We start from the raw sequence: 15,824 nt of genomic DNA on the forward strand, positions 1-15,824 counted from the left end.
ATATATATATATATAAATACAAAATGGGACAAGAACGCAAAACATCCAGGCAGTTAGGTGATACAAAAAAGGGACAACAAAACATCCAGATAGACGATACAAGGAAAACCAGGACGGGTCATTTGGAGTTTTCTTTCCTCAGTTGAGTTCCAGATTATCTTTGCAATTTCGGCTGATTATACTCGAGATTGCTCCAATCTGGCCAGCAACAAGGAAAAACAAAGCTAAGAGCATTAGATTCCTTGGAAGAAAGCAGCGAATGTATATGAAAACAAGGACGGAAAAAATGGAGAATGTTACACAAATACAAATAACGTACACATAAGTATACACATGATAAAGGGGTAGGTATGCACATATACATACACATGCACATAGGAGACACACAGTCAACTACCTTAACATACAGTCTGTACACTTATAAATACACATATGTTTGCAGATATATACATTTACACACACAATATAGACATACATATGTACATATTTAAATAGACACAGGTGTGTAAGGAAACACAGACAACTGCCTCTACATGTTACCAGTGAAAAATTGTGCATGTATGTATAAAACATTAATGTATACCAAATGCAGTGATTGTACATGTACCTAAGTAAATGACAAAATACATCTAATTTATGAGTACAAAACTCTAGACACAACCCCACATATAGAACTTAATCATTATAGTACAAACTGAAGGCATTGCAAGACCAACTCACCAATTACCTTGCATCCCAACACTTTTCATTCAGCTTTTCCCTAACAATATTATATTATATTATTTTATTTTATTTTATTATTCACTTTTCTCTGGTTTCATATGCCAAGCCGCTATAGATTCTGACGTATTGTTCCATGATTGATCTTATCAAAGGCCTTTGTAAAATTGATATATATCACATTCAATGTTGAGTGATTCTTTGTTTCTGCACCCAGTTATAATGCTGCAAAATCTGTGTAATGCAGCTTCTTCTTGAGTGGAAGCCATGCTAGGTGTCAGGGAACAATTCATTATCTTCAAGGAATGTGTTCAGTTTCCTCTTGACAATGCGTTCCATGATTTTGTTGACATGGAAGGTTAGAGAGACAGGCCTATAATTTTTAGCATCTGCTCTACTACCTTCCTTATGGCTAAGGTATTTCTTTAACTTTTTGGGAAGTTTTTTTGTTGCAAGGAAACTCAGGAAGAGAATCTGTAGTGGTCTTGCTAGAACCCCTTTACATTTCTTCAAGAGGATTGCTGGGAATTGATCAAGGCCTGAGGCTGAGTTTGAGCTCACTTCATCAATGGTTGATATTACATGTTTCCTCCATTTTGATGCTATCAAAAATTGTCATTTCTCTGTATGAAGCTGTGGTACTGAAGAACTCATCAGGCATAGCTACTTGCAAGTGCTCCAATGAAGCACATTCAGTATTTCATTGCTGTTCTGGGTGTCTGAAGCCAGTGAGCCATTTTCATTGAATAGTGGCCCTATCTTGTACCTTACTAAAGCAGACTCTTTTGCTTATCTAGAGAAAGCTTTAGGGTTTGTCTTAATATTTTTGACTACCCTAGCTTCTTTTTCTGCTCTCTCCCTATCACGGGAGTGTTTGAGTTCATTTTCGATCTTGAGCTTGAAAAGAGAAGCCGTCATAAGAAAACTTACATTAAAAATAATATGCACACGATTTTTTTTTTCTCAATAGAAGTAAATTCCAAAGTAAACGTTTCTAGTAGAGAAGTAGAAGAGAACAGAAGCAGCATATTACTTCATTAGAAATCTACGGATGCACATACGCACATAATAGAGAAAAATGAATCAATTATGGACGACTTGTTCCCAAACACCACCGAGTGGGGAACACTTCTCAAAAATAACTTGCAGTTGTTTCCTTCAAAATTCCTACATGCTCGAAATGTACATACATCAAGGTATATTTGTAGAAAATTTCACGAAAAAAATATTCATTTTCCTGAAAGTTAAGAGGAATTTAAGTGGACTCTGTTGGAATTTCCGAAAATTGCCCCCCACCCCCATTCCAAAACACTTTCACCGAAAATTTTTGTATATTCGGAATCTACATAATAAATACTATATGCATAGAAAATTTCATTAAAAAATATTCATTTTTCTGAAAGTTATGACCTTCCAAATCTGGTGGGTACAACTCTGTAGTTATGCCAATCATCCTTTATTAATGAAATGCACTAAAATATTTAATGAAACTAAGTATTTTGTAAGCAATCTCTCCTGTTTTATTTGCTTTCTTTATGTAATTTGTGACATGCCCCACTATAGCTTCTAACCAAATAATATGTGGAATCCTCCTCTCGGCTCCATCCAGATATATAGGAATAGATATGGAGTTCTAAATACTGTTTATTTGTCCTGCAAGTTAAACTTTAAATTGCACTATCTAAATATTTGTGGATGTGTAAGTACACACACACACACGGTCTGTGTAAAAGTAATGTAAAAGTGAGTGTAACTTTATATTAATTGACAAAGGTCATTTAGATTGCACATGTTTGTTGAGTAACTCTTTTCTCCGTTCATCACTGCAGTTAAATAAAGAATTTCAATTAGAAGTAATGTTTATCATTGAGTTCTTAACAAAGGAAGGGTGCAGACTGTCCAATATGTACAGGAGGTTGCATATTGCTTAAAGAAGGGGAAACCAGGATTTAAAACAAACTTTGCAGTGGAAACCCATCATCCACTGCAACAACTGATGTGAATCACCAGTGAGTGAATTAATTCATTTTCTCAGACAGAAGAAACACAATCAGTGAGCTTACTGCATTATAGAAGAGAGTGGATGACTTAGGGTACAAGTAAGTGTGTGCAAGCTGGGCACATCAGTAGTTGACATCCAATATGAAGATTCCCCTGAGAAGGGATGACAAAATACAAAGATGATTGGCAATTTGCTGTGTTTGAGGGGACCCATACATTCACAGTAAAATGATATCCCAAAACCATTTGGTTACATTTGTATGTGTGACGCCTTGACCCCTCTCACTCTTCCCCATCAAGCATTTCTCCCAATTCTCATCTCTTAACAATTATCACACCCCTATCTATGGTACTACTCAGCTGCTGTGATCTCCTAAGAAAAGAACTAGCACATCCTCCTCTCTTCTGATTACCTTTCTCCCTTTTCTACTTCCTAGCCTGGAACCACTTCTACTTCTGATTATCAGCCCTGCCCACACTATTTCCACCTATCATCTCCTTTTGTGCCTTTAGCCACTGTTGTGTCTCCTCAGCTATACTCCATTCTTAATACCTCTTATCTGCTGTCATTCTCAATGCCCTCTCATATCTACCCTCATGCCTCACTTACTATAACCCCTTATTTACTTCCATATCTCCCTCTTCACTACTCTTACACTTTGCACATCATTCTGCTACATTCTGATCTATCCTCCTTCCTGAGCCATTCCTATATCTCCCACCTTACTCTTCTCCATATTAGAGTTTCCCTTCAACTGCACTTCCACCCTTGTTCATCACTCACTCCATTCATCTCTACCCCCATCTCTAATCATCTGTTACTCCCTCCTTAAACTCTCATAAATGTTTTCACTCTCTCCTCTCCACCCATGAACCACTGTCCATATCCTCTCTTATGCTCACTTTCTTGTATCTTGAAAGTTTTCTCTGGTACTTCACCCTAACTTCGGCTACTCCAACCCACCTCTAAAATGGGGTAGCCATATATTTCCTCTATCGAAAGACACCAGTGTTTGTTCCTCTATCATACTTTAAGCCTTTCAATACCTGACACAAATCAAGCTACACCTCAAATACTCCCCACTTAGTAGGGAGAGATTTTACTTTTTACTTTTTCCATGTTCTTTTTCTGACTTGCAAGTTAACTAGCTAACTCAATAGTGTCAGTGACATGATAATTAAAAAAAAAAAAAAGACAGTATACCCTGAAAAGTAGCTGGTGTTGGGAATGACATCCAACTGCAGAAACCATGCAAGAGCTGAATTTGGAGCTCAACATGGTTCAGTAGCTTGCTAGATTCAACCAAACCATTCAACTCATGTTTAGCATGGAAAGTGAACATTCAATAATGATGGTGAAACAAAAACGTTACACGAAGAAAAAATTAGCATATTTTCTAGATATAATTTGGAAATATCATCATTGTAGAATCTATTTTTATCTGAGAAATAGTTTGTTTCAGATATCATGCACCACACACACAAGCAATAAATATATTAATTTTTCATTTTCTTTTATGAAGATGTGGAAGATGTTTATGCAACTATTTCATCTGAACCAAGCAGTAAGTATAATAAATACAATTAATAAATAGCATTACATTTCATATCATTTTCAAAATTATATATATATATATATATATATATATATACACACACACACATTAGCTGAAATACCTAGCATTGCCTGACTCAGAAAATTAACAGAAACATTGCAAAGCTCTTTATCTAACTTTTTAGTAAATATTTTCAAAGAAAAAAAAAAAAAAAACACTCAAGGAAATTTCAGACAAAGAACACTTTGTAGACCTTTTCATTTTTCTTCTTTTAAGGCTATAATTTGATTTCTATATTCCAAACATATGCAAGTTCAATTCTGTAAAAATTTGTACACAAATTCAAATCTTTTGAATCCCTTTTCTATTTCAGTTTAAACTAACCCTTACCCTAACTCAAAATTGTAATCCTAAATGTAATCCTAACTCGAAACCCTAATGTTAAATTCTAACCCTCAGCTCTTACTTTAAAACTTAAGATCCTAATCCTAATTTTATCCCTAAAATCTAAACTACAATACTAACCCTAATATTAAATCCTAAACCCAATCCCCAAAGCTAGCCCTTAATTTTTGTGTGGAATCATGATCTCCTATATTTGAAACATACTTCTAAAAAAAAATTGAGAACATTAAAATAGTTACCGTATATAACTTTAAAATTAAGCAGAACAAAAAGTGATAAGCAATTGCAATTTTGAAAAACATCTTATTCGCAGAATTGTAATATCTGCTATTTAAAACATAGAAAGTGGAGAAGTACACACATGCATGCAGAGAGAGAGAGAGAGAGAGAGAGAGAGAGAGACATACACACACACACACACACACATATGACATAGCTACCATCCAATGACTATCATCCTGTAACACATATAGCCTAAAAGCTGCTTCTCTATTCAAAGCACAAACATAACCATCAACAGTTTGAAGGTAGATAAAAAATGTAGGACCACAAATTTCATGGAGAAAATAAACGTAAATAAAAACATTCCTGTTGAGTTGGATACACAGTATAAACTCTTCCCAGAACATTGTTAAATTTGATATCAGGATAACCATCAACCTCAGTTCCCCGATCCCTTATCTGGTGGTCAATGAGGAAACTAGGGATAGATGAATGGTTAGTGAGAGCTGTGTGAGTCAAGTACAGGGACGCTGTCAGTAAGGTGAGGGTTGGTACCGAGTACAGTGAAGAATTCTGGGTAGAGGTAGGGGTCCACCAAGGTTCAGTCCTCAGCCCCCTCCTATTTATCATAGTCCTCCAGGCAATAACAGAGGAATTCAAGACAGGATTCTCCTGGGAGCTCCTCTATGCTGATGATCTTGCTTTAATTGCTGAGTAACTATCAGAACTAGAGGAGAAGTTTCAGGTGTGGAAGCAAGGATTAGAATCAAAGGGCTTTAGAGTCAACCTAGCTAAAACCAAAATCCAAATAGGTAGGAAGGTAGACAAACCAAAAACCCCTTCAGGTAGATGGCCCTGCTCGATCTGTAGAAAAGGCATTGGTAGAAACTCTATAAGATGTACCCAGTGTAAGCTACGGACACATAAGAGGTGCAACAATATCAAAGGACAGTTAACTAGGAAGATAGTTTTTGTATGTGGCAGATGCTCAGGAGCAATAAACACTGAAAATGTGCAGAGAACAACTTCTGCCACATTCCAGGGAGAAAAACTAGAAGTAGTTGATACCTAGGTGACCAAGTCAGTAGTAGGGGAGGGTGCACTGAAAGTGTATCTGCTAGAATAAGAATAGCCTGGGCAAAATTCAGAGAGCTCTTACCTCTGCTGGTGACAAAGGGCCTCTCGCTCAGAGTAAAAGGCAGACTGTATGACTCATGTGTACGAACAGCCATGCTACATGGCAGTGAAATATAGGCCGTGACTGCTGAGGACATGCATAAGCTTGCAAGGAATGAAGCCAGTATGCTCCGATGGATGTGTAATGTCAGAGTTCATACTCGACAGAGTGTAAGTACCTTGAGAGAAAAGTTGGACCTAAGAAGCATCAGTTGTGGTGTGCAAGAGAGACGATTGCACTGGTATGGTCACATGGCGAGAATGGATGAGAATAGCTATGTGAAAAAGTGCCACACCCTAGTAGTTGAGGGAACCTGTGGAAGAGGTAGACCCAGGAAGACCTGGGATGAGGTGGTGAAGCATGATCTTCAAACATTAGGCCTCACCGAGGCAATGACTAGTGACTGAGACCTTTGGAAATATGCTGTGCGTGAAAAGACCCAGCAAGACAAGTGAGACCATAACCTGTGGCTTTTAACATGGGTGTAGCCAGCCCACTTATGCGTACCTTTCCTTCTTTGGACACATAACTCAGCTTCAAAGACCTGTTGATGCAAGTGAAATCGAAATCGAACCAAATTCAACAACTGGCACCCATGCCAACCTTCCTTCATTGGACACTAAACTCTGCTTGCAAAGACCTGTTGGGGGAAGTGAAATCAAAATTGAACCAAATTCGATGACTGGCACCCTTGCCAGTGGAGCACTAACAGCACCATCCGAGTGGGATCAATGCCAGAGCAGCTGTCTGGCTTCTGTGCCGGTGGAACGTAATAAAGCACCATTTGAATGTGATCATTACCAGCATTGCCTTACTGGCACTTGTGCTGGTGGCAAGTGAACACAACATTCAAGCGAGGTCGTTGCCAGTGCTGCTGGACTGACTTCTGTGCAGGTGGCACGTAAAAAACATCATCTGAGCATGGCCATTGCCAGTACCGCCAGACTGGCCCTCTCGCCGGTGGCACGTAAAAGCACCCACTACACTCTCGGAGTGGTTGGCATTAGGAAGGGCATCCAGCTGTAGAAACTCTGTCAGATCAGATTGGAGCCTGGTGCAGCCATCTGGTTCACTAGTCCTGGGTCAAATCGTCCAACCCATGCTAGCATGGAAAGCGGAGGACGTTAAACGATGATGATAGAAAATGAAAAGTAAGAAATATAAAAATCAATATAAAAAATAATAAAAGAATACGCAATATAAATACATGTGTGAAAAAGAAGAAAAAAGAAAAAGATGGAGAAAAAAAGGGAAGCAAGAGGAAAGAAGGAGGAAAGTAAAGAGTAGTGTGTGTGTGTGCATGTGTATGCATATAAGTACTTATATATGTATACAAGTGTGTGTATATGTATATATGCATGTGTGTGTGTATATGTATGTATATATGTATATGTATGTATATACATGTGTGTATATGTGTGGTTGTGTGTGTGGATATTTGTCTATAGGCATGTGCACGGATGTATGTGTATGGTTATATGTATAGGTATATATGTATATGTATATGTATATGTATATATATGTGTGTGTGTATATGTATGTATACATGCGTGTGGATGTATGTGTGTGTGTGTGTGTGTGTGTGTGTGTATGATTGAGTGTAGGCACACTGTACCAGCTGTGAGTGATGAATAAAATGACAGCAAATCAAAAGATTCACAAAGGTCATCTTTTTACAAGAACTCAACATTTTTTGACCACTCCTAACATATTCCATTTCTTTATTCCTGTTAAATTAATCTCTTCTTGGTACCATTTTCAACTACTTTTTGTCTTCTTCCTCTTACCCTTTACCTTCCTCCTTCCTTCCTCTTGCTTTTCTTCTTGTTCTTTCTTTCCCCTTTTTTCCCCCTTTTTCTTTTTTTCTGTTTTTCTTTTTTATTCTTTTTTCTTTTTCCACACATGCTCTTGTACTTACATTCAGCTCAGTAAACTTTCTTGATGTTAACTTTAACTTACTCACAGGTATCCAATCACCACATCATAAACCCAATTCTAAATTGACATATATAAATATAGAAAGTAATCATCCAAAAACAATCACAAATTGCTTAGTTAAGAATATTTAACATAGAATTAACTGTCATCCAGTCAAGAGATTTCCAATATAAATAAGGACCATTATAACATAGCATAGCATTAACAGGATATAAACAAAAGATTAAATTTGACCCACAAAAAGATAATCTACAGACTAACAAGCAGATAAATGAAAATTTGATAGTAATCATCTTTTAATAATGTAAAACTTGATACATATTACACAAATAGAAATAACCCCACCTCCAAATACCAACTCAAATTATATCCAAACAAACATAAATGCCAAACATATTATATCTAGACAACACATGAACAATAATACAAACACAAATAACACATCTAATAACTATTTAAGTGATTTCTGAAATTGTAGGGTTAAAGAAAATTGTAAATTTAAGAATTATTGTAAACGTAAAAACCTAGTATACCAAGCAACTGTTGAAGTCGAAGGCAAATATTTCTATTATGCTGGAGTAACCTCGTGTAATGTGAAATCTAGACTTGCAAACCATCAGACCTCCTTTAGAAATTCCAATAAATGAAATAGCACTGACCTTAAGTAAACTAAACTAAAAGATAGCAATATAACTTATAAAATTAAATGGAAAATTCTAAGCAATGCTTGTGTGTATGAACCAAAACCTGTCACTTTGCCTAGATAAGACATACAATATTTTATTTTCGAAGCATAAACTTTTAAATGATAGATCAGAGAAAATTTTCCAATGCTTACATGCACACAAATATATTTTTTCTAAATATAAATAATTCCCCACTTCTTTTCTGGCAAATAATAATAATATATAATACATCTGATATAAATATTCGGCACTGTCATGGTATTAGCTATCAGAAGTGAAAGTAGAAAAAGGTGGAAAGTATGTATAATTAGAGTTGTTAGGTCTATATAGAATATATTAGAATATTTGGCACTATCATGGTATTAGCTGTCAGAAGTGAAATAGAAAAATCTAAACAAGGAATGTTAGACAGTTTGATTGGAACTGGTAAGCCGGAGAGCTGTACCAGGTTCCAATCTGATTCGACTTGGTTTCTACAGCTGGGTGCCCTTCTTTATGCCAACCACTCTAAGATAATTAAATTTACTATGTGCTCCTATATATATCAATTGTTTTTGTTTTTTCAGCATATGTTATAGTCTGAGATTTTATTATATCATATCATAAATAGTGAAGGTGTGTCATATAGTGGTTAGGGTATATGGCTCATAATCATAAAATTTTAAGTTCAATTCCCAGTGGTACCTTGTATTCTTGAGCAAGATACTTTATTCCATGTCATTCCAGTTCACTCAGCTGGCAAAAATGAGTTGTACCTGTATTTCAAAGGGCCAGGCTTGTCACATTCTGTGTCACACTGAATCACCTTGAGACCTATGTTAGGGGTACATGTGTCTGTGGAGTGCTTGTACTTTAGTTTCATGAGCAGGCTATTCCAGTGATCAGATCAACTAGAAACCTTGTCATCTTAAGTTATGGAGTAATAGTTTACATCACAAATGTTTTTCAATATGTCTTAGAAATGATTCATACCATGCACCACACATACAAGTAATAAATAACTTTTTATTTTCTTTTTTAAAGATGTGGAAGGTAATTATGAAATTGTTTCGATCAAGTCAAACAGTAAATAGAATTAATATCATTAGTAAATAATGTTCTATTTCATATTACTTTCAGAATTATATATATAGTTAATATATATATATTATATAATATATAGAGTACACACACATCCCTACTCTCACATGCATGCGTGCATGCATGCACTCACACATGCATGCACGCATGTACACACACATGCACACATATCAAAACAGAAGGATGAAAAAGTTTGGTATACTTTTAATTCCATGTTATACATGTTTCTTTACACAATTCTCCAACATTAGTATGCTGATGGTTCTGTCAGTTTGTTACCTTCATGATGATAATAATAATGCTAATAAAAAGAAGATGAATAATAATATGCATGCATAAATAACAAAGAACTAGAAAAGATGGAAAAGTACAGACTACTGAAAGATGAAATTGTAAGAATGTGGACTATGAAGAGAGTGTCTGTAATTCCAGTAGTTGTAGGGGCACTCGGAGCACTAACAACCAAGTTCGAGAAATATGTCAGAGAAATCTAAATTGATATGAGAGCAGAGCAAGCCCCAAAAACTGCACTGCTGGGTACAAGTAACATTTTGAGATTGGTACTTAGATGTTGAATGTCTCCCAAGATAGTTAACAACCAACTAACAAAAGTTCTAATGTGCAGAAAGAGACCCTGTGCGACCTCTGACAGCTGGCTGCTGTCTGTTCTTACAGAATTTACTGGAGCAAAGAAGATCGAGCACTCTGAGAAGTAAAACAATAATAATAATATATTGAAAGCAGAGGTAAAAAGAAAAACAAAGGAAGAAGTACAAAAAGGATATGTAGAAGAATTACACAAGAAGGGACTACACAATCAATTCCATATAGCCACAACAGAAGTTACTACAATAAATAGGTGGAATTTGCTGATGAAAAGACCCCCCCCCAAAAAAAAAAGAGACCGAGAGCACTATACTGGCAGTGCAAGACCAAGCTTTGACCACGAACTGGAGGTGGGGTCAACCTTAGGAATGAGCAAGTGTCTCCACTGCACTGCATCTGCAATAGAGTGTATAAAACCATTGCCCATATTACAAACGAATGCCCTTGACTTGCCCAAAACCACTACAAGGTACAGCGAGACAATCAGGTAGCAAAAGTACTACATTAAGAACCGTGTGAAAAGTGGGGGTTAGAGAGAGGAAAGATGTGGCATGAGCACAAACTACAAAGAGTGGCGGAGTAGGAGACTAGCAAAATCCTCTGGGATTTCCCAATCCAAACAGATCAGGTGCTAGAACATAACAGACTGGACATAGTGGTGATGGACAAGGTGCACCACATATGCTATATAGTTGATGTTGCATGCCCATTTGACCCACAAATAATCAAAAAGAAAGGCCCAAAGATAGGTATCTACAACCCTCTTAGGTACGAAATAGCCCAGCAATGGAAAATGAAGAAGGTGAAGATAGTTCCAATTATTGTTGGGTCTTTGGGAACAGTATACGAAGGCATCAAGGGGAATATAAAGGAAATTGGAGCTGAGTGCCCAGTAGAACTGTTACAAAAGGTTTGCCTCCTTGGTATGACCAGAATACCCAGGAAAGTATTACATAGCTGAAAAGTACGTATAGCATGGTACTGTAGGCTGTAGGTAGCAAGCCTGTTACACTTGTAAGAATCCAGGAGCTCCAACAAAACCTATAATAAAGAGAAATATTATTATTATTGTTGTTGTTGTTGTTGTTGTTGCTGTTGCTGCTGCTGCTGCTGCCATTCCTGAGAGTGAAATACAAAAATGCTTTGGGTGCGTGTAGGAACCAAAGACCCACATCACCTAAGGAAAGAAGTTTGGAACTATAGAGCTGAGATTTGGGACAGAAGAAGAAGCTAGGTGTAATTCCTCAACCACTCTGAGGAATACAACTTTTTCTTAATCCCCAGCTATTGTGGCCAATGCCTTGCCAAGATTAGGGTGCTGAATATGCTGCCAGAAATATCCATTACCTGGTTAGTGGCAGCCATCTTGGCAGGTTTAGAAGATGAAATCACAATATTGGAGGTCAAGAAACTACCTAAGCAAAACTGGTTAGGTATAGGTATGGAACTGACCTTGCAATGCAACCATATTGACCAGCTGCTCAATCTAATCGATCTCCCAGATGGTACTCACCTGTCAGTGTTCATGGAGGGTAAAAAGCCGAGATGCCACACATGTGAATCTGTACTTCATTTAAAGGCTTCCTACCCTGAAACAAGGAAAAATAAAGTCCCACTGTTGCCAACATTACAAACACCATAAGTGCAAAATCATGAACAAGTACTCAAGATTCGTATACCTACGCCCACACCCATGTGCACACCCACTCCCAAACCAAGACAGAGAAGAAGTCTACCCCTGGTTGCCATGGAAAAGCAAGTTTCTCCTGAATGCTCTTCCTCCCAAACCAACAACAACTGCAATGACATGGAGAAAGACGAGCTGAATGATCCATGGATCACATAGACAAAATGGAGTTGGTGAAAGAGGAGGAGAGTACATAACCCTATTCCAAGAAATCAACAAAATCTTATTCTGAAATCACAACTGCAACACAATTCACAACCACTCCAACAAAAACTGCAAGAACAAGATCAACAACTTCAAAAACAGCAACACCATCAACAACAGCATGAAATCACCGAAACACAGAAACCACCGATTACAGAACTTCAAAAATATTCATCAGACAGTAGATGAAATGTACCCATCAATTTCACTGTTGTGAACAAGTGTAACAGTGAATTGATGGATTTTATAAGTCAAAAACAAATGCAAAATAGAGACAGAGGGAAAGGAATTTGAGGATTTTATCCTCAGATCCCTCAAGGACAGACCTTTAATTAAAACATCGTCAGATGTTTATAAAACTATAATAGAAAAATTCTCTGGTAGTGTGGCGATTTTTAAAATGTCAGTTGATATAAAGGCTTTCTCCAACTAGCATGGCTGTGCTGAAAATGGGATGTATGAATGTGCATGGCCTGGGATCATCTTGGAAGCAGGGTCACTTGCTCAATAATTTCAGGTCACTTGATCTGGATGTGGCTGCCATAAGCAAAACAAAGATCTCCAGAAAACATGCTCTAGCATCCATTTTTAAGGACTACGAGGTATTCTCATCTTGTGGTCTATCAGGAGCGGGTGATGGTGTAGCAGTGCTACTCTGGAAATCCTTAGACCTCCAAGTATGGATTATCTTTCTGGACCCAGATGGTAGGGTGGTGCCTTTAGACTGGTAGTGGTTTATGTTCCAACAGGGGCTAGAAGGCCAGATTTCTTCAGGTGTTTAGAAACATTCTTGGGAATGTCTTGCACTTCAATACTAGTGGGGGACTAGAATAGTATTTTGGATGCATGGAAGGACTGTGTGGGTTTAATACAAAGCAGAAGTGGGTGTAAAAGCCTCGAAAACCTGCTCAGGACTTTTCAGGTTTCTGACAGGTACTGACTGGATTTCCCTGATGTGCCAGTGTGGGCATGGAGCAACCACAGCAGGTCATTCAGATTGTATTTAGATAGAGTATTTGTTAGGTCAGAGGATAGGGATAGCATAGGTTGTCCACAATTTAAATTGGTCAGCTACACAGATCACAAATTTGTAATATGCTCAGTTGAAAGATGACAGGGACTGAAGTAGCAAACGAGTTAAGTGGCAGTTGAAGGAGGTTATCGTCAACAACCGATGGTGGATCGCTCTGAAGAGAGTGATTAGAGTAGCACCAATGGTGGTTAGCAAAGATTTAGCAACAGAAAGAAATAGATTTGAGGGGGAACTAGTTAGCAAACTAGAAAAGACATTGTGACCACCGTGTTAGTGGCGAGAATGATCCTTGACCATGTCTTTGAGGTGAAACACAAAGGGTGCATTGTCAGAGCTAAGGCCTGTATGCTAAAACATGAAGAAACTAAAGCTGTCCAATGGGCCTAAAAGGTAGAAACATGACGTGGAAACAAAGCCACGATCAAGTCTTCGACAGATCAGGATGGATGCATGCTACTCTGTTCTCAGCAAATGTGTGCAGCTTTTCAGCAGCACTTTGCTTCATACCTAGATGACCTACCATGGCTCTTGGTGATGGACGCAAGATTCTGCAAAAACCCGATTACAGCCTCTGAAATATGGGAGGCGATGAGTGGTTGCACAAGTTGGAAATCCCCCAATTTGGATGGTCTGCCCTACGAATTCTATGTTTTCATGCCAGATTTGTTTGGCAGCTTCTTGGCGGATATCTACAGTAACTGGCAGCAGAATGGGAGAATTCCTAGTGCTGTTAGCTGGGGTGTAGTAACACTGCTCAGAAAGGATGCTGACAATGAGGATGTGCTAAGGGATTTTTGGCCCATAAATCTGCTAAATGTGTTTATACTGATGTGAGTGTGTGCATGTGTGTGTGTGTGTGTGTGTGTGTGTGTGTGTGTGTGTGTGTGTGTGTGTGTGTGTGTGTGTGCACGTGTGCGCGTTCATGTGTCGAATCTGTCTCATTAGTAATCTGATAGTCTCAGACAGCCCAATATATTTTAGATGTTGTTTATAGCCATATATTATATTCATTATTTTAATTTCTTAGGACAATGCTTACGTTAACTTTTCCAAGAAACCTGATAGTAAGCATATAAGCATGTCTTTAATAAAATTACTTTCATTAAAGCACAAGTTCATCTTTTTATTTTATTTTATTTTCAGTCAGAGGTTGTCACCATACTGGGGCCCACCATTAGTGTTAATACTTTGTTTTGAACTCATTTTCCAGCCCTGTCTCTGGAATCAGTCCTGTTGAAGTTAGCAAAGTTTCTTTCTTCGTGTAAAATATACAGTTTAATAACATGTGTATGCATGTACTTAAATAGAATACTGAAAATGTTGAAAATTCTACACATAATTTACACCTTTATTGATGCTTATTAACAATTCAGCCCATAAATATTTCTTGTAAGCCTTAGTTGTACAAATAAATCAAACAATGATATATTTCACATTAAATTCACTAGATGTTTACTCAGGCAAGAGACATAAAGTATGGAAGAGATTTGCAATGGTGAATATGTCACATTATGATCAGTTGTTGTTGTTGATAATTAACCATAATGAGGCCTGTTTTTGAATATCTCTAGCTTGAAAGGGATTATGAAAAATATCTTATTTCTCCAGCCATATTTAGGAATGGCTTTTAATGGTAACGTGACAGAAATAGTAGAATCAATATTCTGAGTTCAAAAACCATAGAAGTAAATTTTATTCTGTGAACCACCCTATATGTAGTAACTTTCATATCGTTTCTCTAATAAAATTAGCATTTTGATTATGGAATAAAATTTTGAATGCCAATTTACTGAAGAACTTTCTCTCCATGCACTAATTTCGAAATGCCATTTTACCAAAATTACTCTTTGTTTCCTTTTGTTCATACAAAATGAATTTATTAAGCAATTCTTTTCTTTTTCCCAATACATCAGTTAGAGGATGAAAAACTTATACTATACATTCAGTTTGGTTGTATATATATATATGACATGTACAATATGTTTTACTATATTTTTAGTTACTTTCTGTGCAATATCAAAATATTTAAATCATCCTCTCCAAACAATAAATATACCTATTTTTATGTAATTTCTTGAAGCTGTGGAAGATCAGGATGCTGAAATTAGTGATCCCAGATATTTATGTATGAGACACCTAAGTAAGTATAATCAATATTGATAGTACATAGTATGATCTTAGAAGAACAAAAACAGATAACTAACAATCATGAAATATGTCACCCTTGAACTTTTGCATGTATGTGTGTGTGAGAATGTTTGAACCTATTTCATTAGTATTTACTATGGCCGTGTCAGCGCAATACTAACATAATTTAAATATTATTTCTAGCCATGCTATTTATTCTTTGTTCAGTTTCAATTCACTTATAACTTTCTTTTGTCTCTTCCAAAACTTTTTGCTGCTTTTGCAACCTTGTCAATGGGTACAAAAATAAAGAATATGTACATTATATATATATATGTATGTGTATGTGTGTGTATATATATATATATATATATATATATAT

The 15,824-nt window shown here is 36.9% G+C and overlaps 1 protein-coding gene across 15 annotated transcripts in view; it reads left to right on the forward strand.

The window, feature by feature from the left end:
* Window positions 1-15,824, forward strand: part of LOC106874069 (uncharacterized) — a 93,376-nt gene that overhangs the window by 57,802 nt on the left and 19,750 nt on the right. For 10 of the 15 annotated variants that reach the window (XR_008264231.1, XR_008264233.1, XR_008264232.1 and 7 more), the window contains 2 exons: window positions 4,245-4,286; window positions 15,396-15,455. Coding sequence is in view for 9 of the 15 variants with exons in the window: in XM_052968298.1 (XP_052824258.1) it covers window positions 4,245-4,286; window positions 15,396-15,455 (102 nt within the window). In the remaining 6 variants the exon portion in view is untranslated. The remainder of the gene's footprint in view (window positions 1-4,244; window positions 4,287-15,395; window positions 15,456-15,824) is intronic. The other 5 variants (XR_008264235.1, XR_008264236.1, XR_008264234.1 and 2 more) reach the window with 1 other exon arrangement.

The sequence above is a fragment of the Octopus bimaculoides genome, chromosome 5, assembly GCF_001194135.2.
Source record: "Octopus bimaculoides isolate UCB-OBI-ISO-001 chromosome 5, ASM119413v2, whole genome shotgun sequence".
Lineage (NCBI taxonomy): Eukaryota > Metazoa > Mollusca > Cephalopoda > Octopoda > Octopodidae > Octopus > Octopus bimaculoides.